Source organism: Macaca fascicularis, chromosome 17 (genome assembly GCF_037993035.2).
Source record: "Macaca fascicularis isolate 582-1 chromosome 17, T2T-MFA8v1.1".
Classification (NCBI taxonomy): Eukaryota; Metazoa; Chordata; class Mammalia; order Primates; family Cercopithecidae; genus Macaca; species Macaca fascicularis.
In genome coordinates this window covers 20,175,864-20,192,018 of record NC_088391.1, presented here as the reverse complement: position 1 = coordinate 20,192,018, position 16,155 = coordinate 20,175,864, and the positions used below count along the sequence as shown (strand labels likewise).

General features: G+C 45.5%; 1 protein-coding gene across 4 annotated transcripts in view; it reads left to right on the top strand.

Moving 5' to 3' along the window:
* Positions 1-16,155, top strand: part of MRPS31 (mitochondrial ribosomal protein S31) — a 58,132-nt gene that overhangs the window by 1,063 nt on the left and 40,914 nt on the right. For 2 of the 4 annotated variants that reach the window (XM_074021891.1, XM_045377252.2), the window contains exon 1: positions 9,196-9,302. The exons of the other annotated variants lie outside the window; for them this stretch is intronic. In XM_074021891.1, coding sequence (XP_073877992.1) covers positions 9,256-9,302 — 47 coding nt within the window. In that variant the 5' untranslated portion in view covers positions 9,196-9,255. Of the gene's footprint in view, positions 1-9,195; positions 9,303-16,155 lie in introns of those variants that run through there. 4 annotated transcript variants of the gene reach the window in all.

Below are 16,155 nucleotides of genomic sequence, written 5' to 3'. Positions count from 1 at the left end.
GGGGCTGGGAATGTCAGTGGTTGGGAGGACTGACTTTTTAGCTGCTTTGACGTTGTTGGGAGGCTAAGGCCATATTTATAAATTATATTTGAGTACAAAATTATACTCGGGATTCAAGGCCCTAATAGGAGCTACAACTGAGTATGAAAATACAGGAATTAGCCGGGCATGGTGGCTCACGCCTGTAATCCCAGCACTGTGGGAGGCCGAGGTGGGCGGATCCCCTGAGGTCAGGAGTTCAAGACCAGCCTGGCCAACATGGTGAAACCCCGTCTACTAAAATTACAAAAATTAGGCCGGGCGCGGTGGCTCAAGCCTGTAGTCCCAGCACTTTGGGAGGCCGAGACGGGCGGATCACGAGGTCAGGAGATCGAGACCATCCTGGCTAACACGGTGAAACCCCGTCTCTACTAAAAATACAAAAAAATTAGCCGGGCGTGGTGGCGGCGCCTGTAGTCCCAGCTACTCGGGAGGCTGAGGCAGAATGGCGGGAACCCGGGAGGCGGAGCTTGCAGTGAGCCGAGATCGCGCCACTGCACTCCAGCCTGGGCGACAGAGCGAGACTCCGTCTCAAAAAAAAAAAAAAAAAAAAAATTACAAAAATTAGCCCAGCGTGGTGGTGCGTAGCCTCCCAGCTACTAGGGAGGCTGAGGCAGGAGAATCGCTTGAACTTGGGAGGTGAAGGTTACAGTGAGCCTAGATCTTACCACTGCACTCCATCCTGGGCGCAGAGCGAGACTCCGTCTCATAAAAACACACAACAACAAAAAACAAGGTGTGGTGACACGTGCCTCTAGTCTCAGCTATTTGGGAGGCCAAGGCGGGATTATTGCTTGAGGCCAGGAATTGGAGGCCACAGTGAGCTATGATGGCACTGTTGCACTCCAGGCTGGATGACAGAGACCTCGTCTCTAACACACACGCACACCCTCCACACAGTGTAATTGTATTTTACAACTTTCAGCCTTGTTTGGATGTGCTGTTGGATTATTATTATTTTCTTTTTCTTTTTTTTTTTTAGACTCTCTCATCCAAGCTGGAGTGCAATGGCGCAATCTCAGCTCACTGCAACCTCCCCCTCCCGGGTTCAAGCGATTCTCCTGCCTTAGCCTCCCAAGTAGCTGGCATTACAGGCATGCGCCACCACGCCCAGCTAATTTTGTTTTTGTTTTTGTTTTTGTTTTTCTGAGACGGAGTCTCGCTCTGTTGCCCAGGCTGGAGTGCAGTGGCCAGATCTCAGCTCACTGCAAGCTCCGCCTCCCGGGTTTATGCCGTTGTCCTGCCTCAGCCTCCTGAGTAGCTGGGACTACAGGCGCCCGCCACCTCGCCCGGCTAGTTTTTTGTATTTTTTAGTAGAGACGGGGTTTCACCATGTTATCCAGGATGGTCTCGATCTCCTGACCTCGTGATCCGCCCGTCTCGGCCTCCCAGAGTGCTGGGATTACAGGCTTGAGCCACCGCGCCCGGCAATTTTGTATTTTTTTAGAGTCAGGGTTTCACCACCTTGGCCAGGCTGGTCTCGAACTCCTGACCCCAGGTGATCTGCCTACCTTGGCCTCCCAAAGTGCTGGGATTACATGTGTGAGCCACCATGTCTGGCTGTGCTGTTGGATTATTACCTACGTTATTTAAGTGATTTGATTGGTGTTTCTGCTTAACATGAATGCACACTTGAATACACCTCCCAGGCTGTAGTAGATGCTATGATGGGATCAGAGTGCCTGGTAAGTGGGCCCTCATCAGAATCAGCACTTTAGAACTCGGGCTTCTGGACCATAATCGAGTTACAGAAACAAGCCAGGGAGTTGGGATGACTTGTCCAAAGTGATGGGGAACATAACTAATTGAAAGCAGACCCAGGAGCCGAAACTACGGTTACAGCAGCTTAAAGGGGTTGGCAACATCACCTGGTCCAATGGCTTTTGCAGCTTAGGAAAATGAGACCCAAAAGAACCCTGATTAAGGACAGACTTGGCCGGGTGCAGTGACTCATGCCTGTAATCCCAACATGTTGGGAGGCTGAGGCAGGAGGATTGCTCAAGCCCAGGAATTCGAGTCGAACCTGGGCAACATAGTGATGTAACTGCCCAATGGGTTCTTCTCACCCGCTGCCTCAACTAAGCCAATTTATCAAGATGGGGGAATTGCAATAGAGAAACAGTTTAATTCATGCAGAGCCAGCTGTACAGGAGACCAGAGTTTTATTATTACTCAAATCAATCTCCCCAAGAATTCGGGGTTTGGAGTTTTTAGGGATAATTTGGTGGGTCGGGGGCCAGTGAGTGGGAGTACTGATTGGTCAGGTTGGAGGTGAAATCATAGGGAGTCTAAACTGTCCTCTTGAGCTGTGTCGGTTCCTGAGTGGGGGCCACAAAACGAGATGAGTCAGTTTATCAATCTGGGTAGTGCCAGCTGATCAATCCGTCTAGTACAGGGTCTGCAAAATATCTCAATCTTATCTCTGATCTTAGGTTTTACAATAGTGATGTCATCCTGAGGAGCAATTTGGGGAGGTTTAGAATCTTGCAGCCTCCAGCTGCCTGACTCCTAAACCATAATTTGTAAACTTGTGGCTAATTTGTTAGTCCTACCAAGGCAGCCTCGTCCCCAGGCAGGAAGGGTATTTGTTTTGGGAAAGGGCTGTTATTGTCTTTGTTTCAACACTAAACTGTAAACTAAGCTCCTCCCAAAGTTAGTTGGGCCTACACCCAGAACAAGGACAGTTTGGAGGTTAGAAGCAAGATGGAGTCAGTTAGGTCAGATCTCTTTCACCATCATAATTTTCTGTTATGATTTTTGCAAAGGCAGTTTCAGTGAGCCCCTGTCCGTACTAAAAATCAGAACAACAACAAAAAATTTGTTTAAACCTGGTGTGGTGGCGCATGCCTGTAGTCCCAGCTACTGGGGAAACTGTGGCAGGGATCTCTTGAGCCTGGGAGGTTGAAGCTGCAGTGAGCCGTGTTCACGCCACTGCAGTCCAGCCTGGGCAACTGTGACCAAGACCCTGTCTCAAAAAAAAAAAAAAAAAGGAAGGACCCTGTTCTAGATTAGAAAGAGCACTGGACTCGGGGCCAGGATGTTTGTGTAAATGTCCCTGTGTGACCTTTACTGAGTCACTTAGCCTTTTGTAAACCCCAGCCACAGCATGACTGCATCACCAGTTCCTTTGAGCCCTCTGTCCATCAGCCTGTTGGAACAGTCCACCATGCAGGGCGCATGGTGTTCTCCTCTAGCCATTGGCCCCTAGTGCTTTGTCATGTCTTCCTTGAGCCCCTTCCTCTCCTGTCCTGACAAAGGCTGTTCCAAACTCTCATCACTCCCAAGCCTTCCACATTTCTCCTCTCCACGCCTCCCAATTTGTTCTATGAGAAATGATCGGAATTTTGCTCAGATTTTTAATCCATAATCTACAAAGTTATCTTTTTTGGTTTTTTTGCACAAACTCTCATCCATTTGTCTTCTGTCCAACTTAGTTGCTGTGTCCCCTTGCCTAGCCCAATGGCTGGTAAGAATGAGGTTGGAGAAGAAACCAAGGCGTTGAGAGGCCACATTACACAGGTGCTAAGAGAAAAGCAGGGACTCAGCAAAGTTCTGTCCAACTCCAAAGGTCAGGTGCTCAGCTGCCACACTGTGCAGTGCTCTCTTCCAGAGGCTTTTTTTTTTTTTTGAGACGGAGTCTCGCTCTGTCGCCCAGGCTGTAGTGCAATGGCGCAATCTCGGCTCACTGCAACCTCTGCCTCCCGGGTTCAAGCAATTATCCTGTCTCAGCCTCCTGAGTAGCTGGGGTTACAGGCGCCCGCCATCATGCCCGGCTGATTTTTTTGTTTTTGTTTTTGTTTTTTTGAGACGGAGTCTCTCTCTGTCGCCCAGGTCGGAGTGCAGTGGCCAGATCTCAGCTCACTGCAAGCTCCACCTCCCGGGTTCAAGCGATTCTCCTGCCTCGGCCTCCCGAGTAGCCGGGACTACAGGCGCCCGCAACCGCGCCCGGCTAGTTTTTTGTATTTTTTAGTAGAGACGGGGTTTCACCATATTAGCCAGGATGGTCTCGATCTCCTGACCTCAAGCGATTCGCCCACCTTAGCCTCCCAAAGTGCTGGGATTACAGGCGTGAGCCACCGAGCCCAGCCGAGGCTTCTTATTAAAAGCAAGAGGCACCAGACGCGGTGGCTCACGCCTGTAATCCCAGCACTTTGGGAGGCTGAGGCGGGTGGATCACAAAGTCAGGAGTTCAAGACCACCCTGGCCAATATGATGAAACCCCATCTCCACTAAAAATTCAAAAAAATTAGCCGGACATGGTGGCAGGTGCCTATAATCCCAGCTACTCAGGAGGCTGAGGCAGAGAATTGCTTGAACCCAGGAGGCGGAGGTTGCAGTGAACTGAGATTGGGCCACTGTACTCTGGCCTGGGCATCAGAGCGAGACTCCATCTCAAATAAAATGGCAAGAGGGCTGCAGGAACTGGAAGTTTTTTCTTCTGAAATACATCTCCTTCTATAATATTTTATAAAAGTCGCCTCAGCAGCTTAAAATCCCCCACAACAGTGGCTCTTAGTCTGCTATCTTTATTTTAGGAAGAAAGAAAGAAATACATAGATGTTAAAATGCTTCGTATCTCTCAGATGCCCAGAGAAGTAATTGTAAAATCATCTGGTTGGCACTAAATTAAGAAAGTGTCCATGTGGCCGGGCGCGGTGGCTCAAGCCTGTAATCCCAGCACTTTGGGAGGCCGAGGCGGGTGGATCACGAGGTCAGGAGATCGAGACTATCCTGGCTAACATGGTGAAACCCCGTCTCTACTAAAAATACAAAAAAAACTAGCCGGGCGTGGTGGCGGGCGCCTGTAGTCTCAGCTACTTGGGAGGCTGAGGCGGGAGAATGGCGTGAACCCGGGAGGCGGAGCTTGCAGTGAGCCGAGATCACGCCACTGCACTCCAGCCTGGGAGACACAGTGAGACTCCGTCTCAAAAAAAAAATAAATAAATAAAAAAGAAAGTGTCCATGCAAACTTTGTTCTGAGTGTAATTTCCTAGGAATCCTGGCTGGGCGCAGTGGCTCATGCCTGTAATCCCAGCATTTTGGGAGGTTAATGGGAGTGGATCACCTGAGGTCCGGAGTTTGAGACCAGCCTGACCAACATGGTGAAACCCTGTCTCTACTAAAAATACAAGTTAGCCGGGCTTGGTGGCACGTGCCTGTAATCCCAGCTACTCAGGAGGCTGAGGCAGGAGAATCGCTTGAACCTGGGAGGTGGAGGTTGCAGTGAGCCAAGATTGTGCCACTGTACTGCAGCCTGGGTGACGGAGTGAGACTCTGTCTCAACAAAACAAAACAACAACAACAAAAAAATCCTAGGAATCCTATGGCCTTTTGAGAACAACATTTTAAAGACGTGGATCACTGCTCTCTGTAGAGGTATCTTAACTCAATAGTATTTCAGACCTAGGTTCCAAATAGGAAACACGTCAGCACACTGACCTCTTGCTCCAGGTAACTGTTTGCTGCACTTGGAATTGCACGATTCGGAGATTTCAAAGCAGCTGGCTTTGTGATGGGTGGCAGGTGTGACGCAGGTCAGAGGTGAGAGGACAGACATGGAATGTCTGCATGGAAAAGCAAGCGTTTGCTATTTCAACAGAATTTCACAATGCACTGGTTCATGACACTAAAAGGAGAAATCATTTCAGAAAATGGATCCCTGGTTCCTATACCACACGGGACATGTTTTAACAAAGTGAGTTCATTGGAGTTGCAAACAGATCAACAGCATAAAACATCTCTGACTCAAATGTATTTATAGTTAATAAGAAAGAAGATGGGAGGCCGAGGCGGGCAGATCACCTGAGGTCAGGAGTTTGAGACCAGCTTGGCCAACATGGAGAAACCCCGTATCTACTAAAAATACAAAAATTACCTGGCTGTGGTGGCAGGTGCCTGTAATCCCAGCTACTCAGAAGGCTGAGGCTGGCGAATTGCTTGAACCCAGGAGACGGAGGTTGCAGTGCAGTGAGCTGAGATCGCGTCATTGCACTCCAGCCTGGGTGACAGAGCAAGACTGTCAAAAAAAAGAAGAAGAAGAAGAAAATTTGCTTTTGATTATGCAATTTTAGTACCCATTAAATACTCCTGGCTGCTGATGTAACTTTTATTGAAAACTCCCATAAGTCTTTTTTGGAGTCAGGTAGAATTTATGTGTTATTTTATTTGTTCCTTTTATTTCTAGTTGACATATACTAATCGCACATATTTTTTGGGTACAGAGTGATATATTAATACATGTATACAATGTGTAATGGTCAAATCAGGGCAATTAACATAGGCCTCACCTCAAACATTTCTCATTCTTTGTGTTGGGAACATTCAAAATTCTCTTTTCCAGCTCTTTGAACATACACAATAAATTATTGTTAACTATATTCACCCTACAGTGCTATAGAGCACTTGAATTTGTTCCTCTTATCTAGCTTAAATTTCATCTCTGTTGACCGGTCTCTCCCTATCTTTTCCTCCCTCTGCCTTTCCCAGGCTCTAATAACCATAATGGAATTTGTATTTTAAATAGATAAACATGGATTTGGATTTCTGTCAATCTACATAGAATAAGAGGGCGATCTGCATCCAGTAAAAGACTTGTTAGAACAGTGTTTTGGGGATGGGCAATTTTTTTCATTTGTCTTTTCCTTGGCAACGTTTTAATGGTACAGGGAAAGAAATGGGGAACAGAAGTGGGAGGAGAAGGAAGCCGAAGAGGGAGAGGGAGAAGGCACTAGCTGAGGCACATATTTTATGAGACTTAAACTTGTTTTTATTTTATTTTATTTCTCTGTGTTCCCTCTGATAGTTAATAATCCTTAAATTTGAATTTGTAAGGTATATATTTTTAAAAATGTAAAACTTATAATAACAAATAAGGGAAAATGCTCATAAATGGTTAACATTTTATGGTTCATCAATAAGAGGAAATACTTTTCTCACATCATATGCTTTAGGATGAATTTGGCCACAATGAACAGAATGCCTGTCAGTTTATGTTTGTTTAGAGACAGGATCTGGCTCTGTTGCCCAGGCTAGAATGCAGTGGTGTGAGCATAGCTCACTGAAGCCTTGAACTCCTGGGTTCAAGTCATCCTCCCACCTCAGCCTCCCCAGTAACTAGGACTATAGGTGTGTGCCACTATGCCCAGCTAATTTTTTTTTTTTTGTAGAGACAGGGGTCTCACTATATTGCCCAGGCTGGTCTCAAACTGCTGGGCTCAAGTGATCCTCCCACCTCATCTTCCCAAAGTCCTGGGATTACAGGATGAGCCACTGTGCCCTGCCTAGTATATTTACTTTGAATATTAAAAAATTCTAGAGGTAGCAGGTTCCAGAGCTGGTTAATTTAACAGCTCAACAATATCTGGGGCAGCTTCTCTGTGGTTCTCTTAGCTTTTCCCTCATGACTACAAGATGGCTGCCACAGCTCTGCCTATCACATCCTCACATGCAACATCCAAAGGCAAAAAGGAAGCACGCTCACATATCTCCCTCTCATCAGAGAAAACAATCTTTCCCAGCAGCCCTCTGTCAGGCTTCCTTGTGTGTTTCATTGGCGGAGAAATAGGTCTCATGCTCCTCCCAAAAATCAACACTTGGAGGAGATTGGCATTAGCATGATTGCTTGAGAACAGGGTCAGCAAGCTGCTTCTGAAGAGAACCAGCCAGTAAATATGTCAGGCTTTGCAGGGCATGTGGTCCTTGTCACATATATTCAACTCTGCCATTGTAGAGCCAAAGCAGCTAGAGACACCGGAAACAAATCCTTATGCCTGTGTTCCAGTGTCCCTGTGGACACTGAAAGTTGAATTTTATATATTTTTTATCTGGCACAAATAATTTTTTTCTTTTTTCTTTTTTCCCCAACCATTTGAAACTATAAAAAGCATTTTGTATGGTGTGAAGCCATACAAAAACAGGTGGCAGGCCAGATTTGGCTAGCAGGCTGCGGTTGGTCAACCCCTGGTTTGGAGCAATGAGGACTCATCCCCTTGGGGCTGTGGGAGGGTCCACCTTCCTGGAGATATCACCATCCAAACTTGAAAAAAAGAAGGGTAAGGGAAGGGTTGTTGGGCAACTGAGAATGTCCCATACAGCATATTAAGGATACGGGAAAATGCTGAGGGATATAATAATTTTTAAAAAGCAGATTACATGTCATGTGCAGGATGATCCCCACCAGTTCCGCCTGTTGAAATCCCTGCCATTCACCGAGATCTATGTTAGACGCAGCCACCTCATAGCATCTGTTTCTGGTTCTCAGAAAGCAAATCAGAGCATTCCTTCCTATCAGTAACAAACTTCCCTTTAGTACCCATCCTGTGTTGGATGCTGTCAACCCAAACTAACTGCTGGAAATGCAGAAGTGAAAGAGCCAACGGCTAGCCTCAAAGAAATCATGGTCCAAGCAGAGGAGGAAGAAACAAGCAATTATAATCCGGAGGGCATGCGGCGAGAGGCTTGTGGGTAGTGAGGGCATCCCAGGAGGGCATGAACGAGGAATGGGATAGAAGGTTTCAGGGGAGGGCCACAGGAGACCTCCATGCCAACATGGATTTTGCAAAGCAAGTCGCCTTTCGTTAAGAGGATTAATGTAGGCTGGTGTATGACCTACCACAGGGGCTGGAAGACTTGCAACTAGGCCAGGCTCTTAGGTGTAATCAACAAAAGCACAAAAAGGATTGATTAAAAGGATTACAAGGATATAGAGTGACTCTTCTGCTTGATGGATGGGGACATAAAGTGCCATGAAGAGCTTCCTGAAACAAGGCCCTACATCCACTGCAGATCTGGCCTGCGGCGGAAGCCACTGCCGCTGCCCCTCTAGGGCTCTGGATTTGATGGTTTGTGATGCTGCCCCTTCTTGTGCCAGGGCCACACGCTGGTAACTATTGCTTCTCCAAAGCCTGGCGCCTGTGTTACCAGCATCGCCTGATACATTACTTCTACACCACGCCCACTGCCTTGGATTGCTCATCTCTAAGTTGGTATCTTGTGTAGACGAAGCTGACGGAGGGAGGCTGGGTCATGTGCCTGTACCCTGCTCTGCAAAGAAGCCTGGCCGCGTGTGATCTCTGGCATCTGCCTTGGGGAGGCAGGACTCATTCTTGTGTTAGGAAATTCCCAGAACATAGGCAGGGTTTTGAAACCCTGCTAAGCAGCCAGAAAACATGACACGTGTCCACTCTACACGGACCGAGCATTCCAGTCCGAGAAAACATGCAAAGGCACGGAGGTGTGAACCAGCAGAGCACGTTTGGGGAACGGTAAGCAGTTTGGTTCTGCAGAAGAGTAGAGCAGGGAGTGCCGGGAGTGACTTGGAGCAGCCGGCAGGAGTCCCTGCTGAACTCATGGCCCCTGTGGCTCCAACCACAAGGGCAACTACCTATTTTTTTTTTTTTTTTTTTTGTCGGGGGGGCGAACAGAAATTTTTTTCTGTCACCGAGGCTGGAGTGCAGTGGCATGATCACAGCTCACCACAGCCTCAAACTCCTGGGCTCAGGCAATCCTCCCACCTCAGTCTCCTGAGTACTACAGGTGTGCGCCGCCACCCCCACATAATTTTTGTATTTTTCTGTAAAGATGGGGTTTTGCCATATTGCCCAGGCTGGTCTTGAACTCCTGGTTTCAAGTGATCCTCCTGCCTTGGCCGCACTAGGATTACAGGTGTGAGCTACTCCACCCAGGAAGGGCAAGTACTTGTATCTTAGGCCCTGCTGAGGCCTAGGAGCTGTGACTTAATCCTTGCCTGGCCCAGGGCTCTGCCCCTAGTGAGTTTTAGTATCTGTCTAAAGGGATCATTATCATAAATCTGTTGAATTGCATCATTGTTGTGAAGTAGCAAGTGTACACAGCTTCTCTCTCTCTCTCTCCCTCTCTCTCGTGTGCACATATCTGCAATGTACTATTTATAATTACATTTATAATGGTTCCCCCAGTAAAAAAATCTGAATTTAGACCCTTTATATCTAAATATTTATATGGCACCCATCACTAGATACTTAGCTGTTTATAAATGTTTTTAAAGTACTTTCATTAAATTAATTATTCTGGTCAAACATAGGCAGATACAACCATTGAAAGGACACACAAATAAAGTCCCAGCACAGTTGAGACGCCATCACCTTAGCACTTAGCATGCAAGCTCTGGGTCAGACACCTGAAAGGAAAATCCTAGCCTTTCTGCTTCCAGCTGGATGAGTCAGAAAAGTCTCTGAATTAACTTTTTCACAGCAAAAGAAGTTTAAAATGTTAGTTGTGTATCCTGATAGAAAATATAGACTTAAAAAAATTTTTTTTTAGAGACTGGGGTCTTGCTATGTTGCTCACGCTGGTATTGAACTCCTGGCATCAAAGTATCCTCTTGTAACGGCAATTGTGCCTGGCTAATATAAACATTTGTTTTTTCTTTCCACAAATACTGATTGACCATGAAGGATGTACCAGGCACAGTTCTAGGCTCTTGGGATAAAGTAGTGAACAAGGCTGACAGAGGTCCCTGCTCTCCTAGAGCTTACATTCTAGCCGGGAGGCTGATGATGAAAAAGGAAACCATGTAATTCATAAGGCCTGTAAATTCCACTAGGAGAGAGAATGTGTTGCATTTGTACCTTGATCTGTCTCAAGTGCATAAGACAGGGCATATGATCAGGCACTCAATGAACGTGTTGAATGAATGGAAGGAGATTATTTCAGATAGTGCTGCATGTAGGAAGACAAGGAAACAGCACGACATGACAGAGTGGGAAGGTCGGCTTGGCTAGACATGGTGCACTCCTGAGAAAGCCCTGCTGAGCTAAAGTGGATGATGTGAAGGAAACAATCGTGGGACAGTATTTGGAATGGCTATTCCAGGCCAAAGAAGATTCTGTGCCTAAGCTGAAGGCCCCGAGGCAGGGCTGTGCTAGACCTGCACAAAGAAAGATGGAAAGGAATGAACGGACCTCACAGCACAGGGACCAATCATTTGTGGGTCATTGGCAGGCCTGTCTTTTATCTAACAGGAGACTGTTTCTGCCTCCAGAGGGCACTTGAACATAACAAATGTTATCTAAGGGCCAGCTTGGGTCAGCACTTAGAGAAGCAGTTTCCCGAAGGCATAATTTGAGGGGCCAGGAATGCAAAAAGAAAATAATCTCAGCTGAGGCCTTTGCTTATTGAAATTTGAAAGCATTTCTTTTAAAAATTAAATTTTCTTGAGATAGTTAGTACAATAAGCTCAATGTGGGTGTTCGTACAGTAGTATTAGTTGAATAATATAGCCCTGCCCCTGGTGGAGAGATGACAGAGGAGTTTGACATGTAGAAGGGGAGACGAAAAGCTAATTTAGAGAGATCTTGGCAAGGGTGTCAGGCCTGGGTGAGACCCAAAGCAAGGAGGCTCTGAGAAGCTAGAAGGCAACATAGAGACGGGCCAAGGGACAGAGAAAATGAGTACAAGAAATCAAGAGGATGGGTGGGGGGAACCAGAGTACTTTGATGTACTTTAGAAATTGACCTGAGGACAGTTCTGCCTGGTCATATTTCTGTCATCTCCAAAAATTATGTGCTAAGCACGATTTCAGCATAGTTCTATGTCATAAGCTGTGCAATACACATTAGCATGACATGATCCTGGTCTTCCATGAACTTAAAATCCAAAGCAATTTTAAACATGAATATACTAAGAATGAGTCATCTTACGTGGAGGGGAAAGACAAGTATCTAGACAATCTAATTTGAAGGGCACGAAACCACTTCCTCTTCCGTCCCGTCTCCCGTAAGTTCTGCTGCTGTGGGCCTCTCTGTGCCCCTCCCCCTTACTTTGTCTTTTGACTTTGGGCACTAAAGATCTTGTGAAGAAGGTAATGGGCTCTAGGAGACTCATCCATCTAGGTGCAACCTCTCTGGGCCCCCACAGGCCTGGCACCTGTTGCATTACACATCTTGTTCCACATCTGTGATCCCTGCTGGATCACCAGCCCCTTGAAGCAGGGAGCAAGTCATACTCATCCCTGTGTTCCAAGGAGACTAAAGCTACATTTTTCACACAATGTTATACATTTACACTAATATCATCTATCTATATATTATATAAACATGCATGTATGTTCATCTATTGCTTTTTTTTTTTTTTTGACACAGGATCTTGCTCTGTCACCCAGGTCCGAGTGCAGTGGTATGATCACGGCTCACTGCAGCCTCCACCTCCTGGGTACAAGCAATCCTGCCACCTCAGCCTCCCAAGTAGTTAGGACTGCAAGTGCACGCCACCACACCCGGCTAATTTTTTTGGTATGTTTTGTGGAGATGGGATTTCCCCATGTCGCCCAGCTGGTCTCTAACTCCTGGGCTCAAGCAATCCACTTGCCTCGGCCTCCTAAAGTGCTGTTTTAGGCTGTGTTTGATACTGTAGTTTGATCTGGTTTATAAGATAGACCAGCTGGAGATATATATATATATATTCCAGAAAGAAAGAAAAGAATTTCTCAACTTGGAAGATGCAGAGACAAAAATGCTCTTAATCCACCTAGGAAAAAAGAAGGGAAATACCACAGCCAGTGTAGTACCACACACATCATCCATCACCCAAATCAGGAAACCTCATGACAAGTTATGTCTCCAGTGAGCCCATCCAGCCTCATTTTCTCCTTCTTTCTGTGCCTTCAGCTAGTACACCGCCTTTGGAAAGATGTTCATAATCCTTTAATACTTTTGCTAGTGGAGCCACAAGTAAATTGAAGTAGGTAGCTGAAACTGCTGGACAACTGGGTTTATTCTGCAGGCTTATTTCACAAAGAGCAAACCTCAGAAGACTGGGGACATTGCTGACCTGGATAGTTGGATTTTCAAATATTGACCATTCCTGGACTCCTTGCTACAGGGTGTCATACATCTGCTGTGACACAGGACTGGTCTTGTTGGATAATTCTGATGCCAATGAGAAAATTAAATGAGATAAGAATGTAAATGGTTTAGTATGCAACAATGGCAGTTAGTGGTGTTATTATTCTCATTACCATATTGTGCATGTTTATGCTGCCTCCTGATTTTATTGGAAAAAGTCTTACATGCTTTTTTACACAGAGGCATTGAAAGTTAATTCAGAGTTGATTTTAGGGAAAAAGATTACTTTGGACATAAAATATACAGCTTTATAGACATATTCATTGGGAAATGAAGTTACATATATGGACAATTCTAGTGACTAAAAAGCAATTAATAGAATCAATTACATTTTATTGCCTATGAAGTGCATAGACAAAGTAAGTATGATGGAAAAATAGCATAAAACAAACAGCAGAATATGATACATTTTAATGCACAGGCAAAGTAGCCACAGAGCTTGTAAACCTCACTTGTGCTATGACATTCGTGTTCTGCCATCCTGCCACTTGGGAGAAGGAGCTTCATTGTTTTTACCCTTTTGTGATCCACTAGCATGAACTAGTGGCTAGTTCATGCATATTGGCAGAACATTCTAAATTGTTCTGAATCTTTCTAGATGTATTATTAATTTACTTAGATCTTTCCAAGATGTATTATTTACTAGATTTAAAGTGTTTCTAAGAATTAGTATAGTAATTAAGTAATGGTAGAAATGAATCTGGGATACATTAAATATTATGGGAAAGAAGTTCATTGCAATGAAGTGAAATTGCTAGTACCATTAATTAACCTGCTACTTTAATATCTTCACTGTGGTTTTGTAACTTTATAAGAGTTAGCTTGCTTTAGGCCTGGCACGGTGTGGAGAGAGGCCCAGCCAGCCCCTGTTTCTTCCAGCTATTCCAGCTGAGGCATCAGATGTGTGGGTGAAGAAACCATCTTGGACATTCAGTCTTATCTGATGGCAACCACATGAGGGATCAAAGTGGGGACCACCCAGCTGAGCCCCGTCCACCACAGAACCAGGATAGATAATAAATTGTTGTTTTAAGATACTAAGTGTTAGGATGGTTTGTTGTGCAGCAATGGATAACTGGAATATAGGGTGATTTTTTTTTTTTTTTTTTTTTTTTTTTTTTTTTTTTTTTTTTTTTTTGAGACGGAGTCTCACGCTGTTGCCCAGGCTGGAGTGCAGTGGCGCGATCTCGGCTCACTGCAAGCTCCGCCTCCCGGGTTCCCGCCATTCTCCTGCCTCAGCCTCCTGAGTAGCTGGGACTACAGGCGCCCGCCACTGCGCCCGGCTAATTTTTTGTATTTTTATTAGAGACGGGGTTTCACTGTGGTCTCGATCTCCTGACCTTGTGATCCGCCCGCCTCGGCCTCCCAAAGTGCTGGGATTACAGGCTTGAGCCACCGCGCCCGGCCTATAGGGTGATTTTGTTTCTTCATTTTCTTGTAAGGCTTGTTGAGTTAATTCGTATAGAATTTTATGAGATAGCTAGGACAAAGTCACCGCTCTGTATCAGGAGCAATTTCAGTTGATTTTCTATTTCTTGCCTTGTTTCTAACAAGTACATTTCCAAGGGGCCCTGGGAAGAAAATGACTGGTGAATCAAATACCATAATAGAAAGTTAGGGGAGGAAAAACATTTTCTACTTTCGGCTTTATTTTTGTCACTCTCATAAATGATTGCTCTGGAAAAAAAATTACACAAGTTATATTAGTTTTTCAAAGGACAGACTTGAAATTTGGGGGGAATTTATTGAAACTCTCTTTATGGTTTAATTTATGGCCAAGTAGAACTATCCTATTAATTCTCTTTTTTATTAAAGTGAATTTTATTTATTTATTTAGAGATAGGGTTTCTCTCTGTCATCTAGGCTGGAGTGCAGTGGCTCAGTCACTGCTCACCGCAGCCTCCACCTTCTGAGCTCAAGCGGTCCTCCCACTTCAGCCTCCCAAGTAGCTGGGGCCACAGGTGCACCATGCCCAGCTAATTTTTTTATTTTTTTGTAGAGACAGGGTCATGAGTTCAGCTTAAGTTCCAGAAGAAGAGAATAGCTATAGGTGGACAACAGCAATCCCTGCCAGAGTGCGACTGGATGGGGCAGGAGACTACATTAACCACGGTGGTCAAAGAGAGCCTCTTTTGTAAGAAAGTGATAGTGGAAGGAACCAAATGGTAAAGAATACTAAATTTCAATTCTGGCTTGTGACCCTCAGCCAGGCACTTTCACATAGTCACAGCCTATCTGCCTGTATGCGGCAGGGAGGTAATTTACTGTGTCTGCACTACCTTAGAGTAGATTAAGAACAGGGTAAATGGGACAAGATCTTCCCCCAGAGAAGCTGTGAAATTGAGATGGAAGTTTTCATCTCCTTTGTCAAGAGTTTTTAGGGTTTTAAAAAACCCATTTGAAGGATATTATAAGAAATCGAGGCCAGGCGCAGCGGCCAGGCGCAGGCGTGTTACGGTGAAACCCCGTCTCTACTAAAAAAATACAAAAAAATTAGCCGGATGTGGTGGCGGGCGCCTGTAGTCCCAGCTACTTAGGAGGCTGAGGCAGGAGAATGGCGTGAACCCGGGAGGCGGAGCTTGCAGTGAGCTGAGATCCGGCCACTGCACTCCAGCCTGGGCGACAGAGCGAGACTCCGTCTCAAAAAAAAAAAAAAAAAAAAAGAAAGAAAGAAGGAAAGAAAGAAGGAAGGAAGGAAGGAAGGAGAGAAAAAAGATGAAGTAACTATTAAATGTGATCCACATGGACTGCTTATTACACTCGAGAATGGATTTTCCACTGGGTATCAAGTGATATCAAGAAAAGTATGCCATACTGCTAATATTCTATTTCTTGATCTAGGTGGAGGTTTATGTGGGTGTATTAACTCTGTGATCATTCCTTAAACACATTTTTGGTTAGGCGCAGTGGCTCATGCTTGTAATCTCGGCACTTTGGGAGGCCGAGATGGGAAGATCACCTGAAATCAAGAGTTTGAGACCAGCCTGGCCAACATAGTGAAACCCTGTCTCTACTAAAAATGCCAAAATTCACTGGGGGTGGTGGCGCACGGCTGTACTCCCAGCTACTCAGGAGGCTAGGGCAGGAGAATTGCTTGAACCTGGGAGGTGAGGTTGCAGTGAGCTGAGATAACACCACTGCACTCCAGCCTGGGTGACAGAGCACAAGACTCCATCTCAACAATAACAAAAATACATTGTCATCAACATATTTATAATTCATATACTTTTCTGAA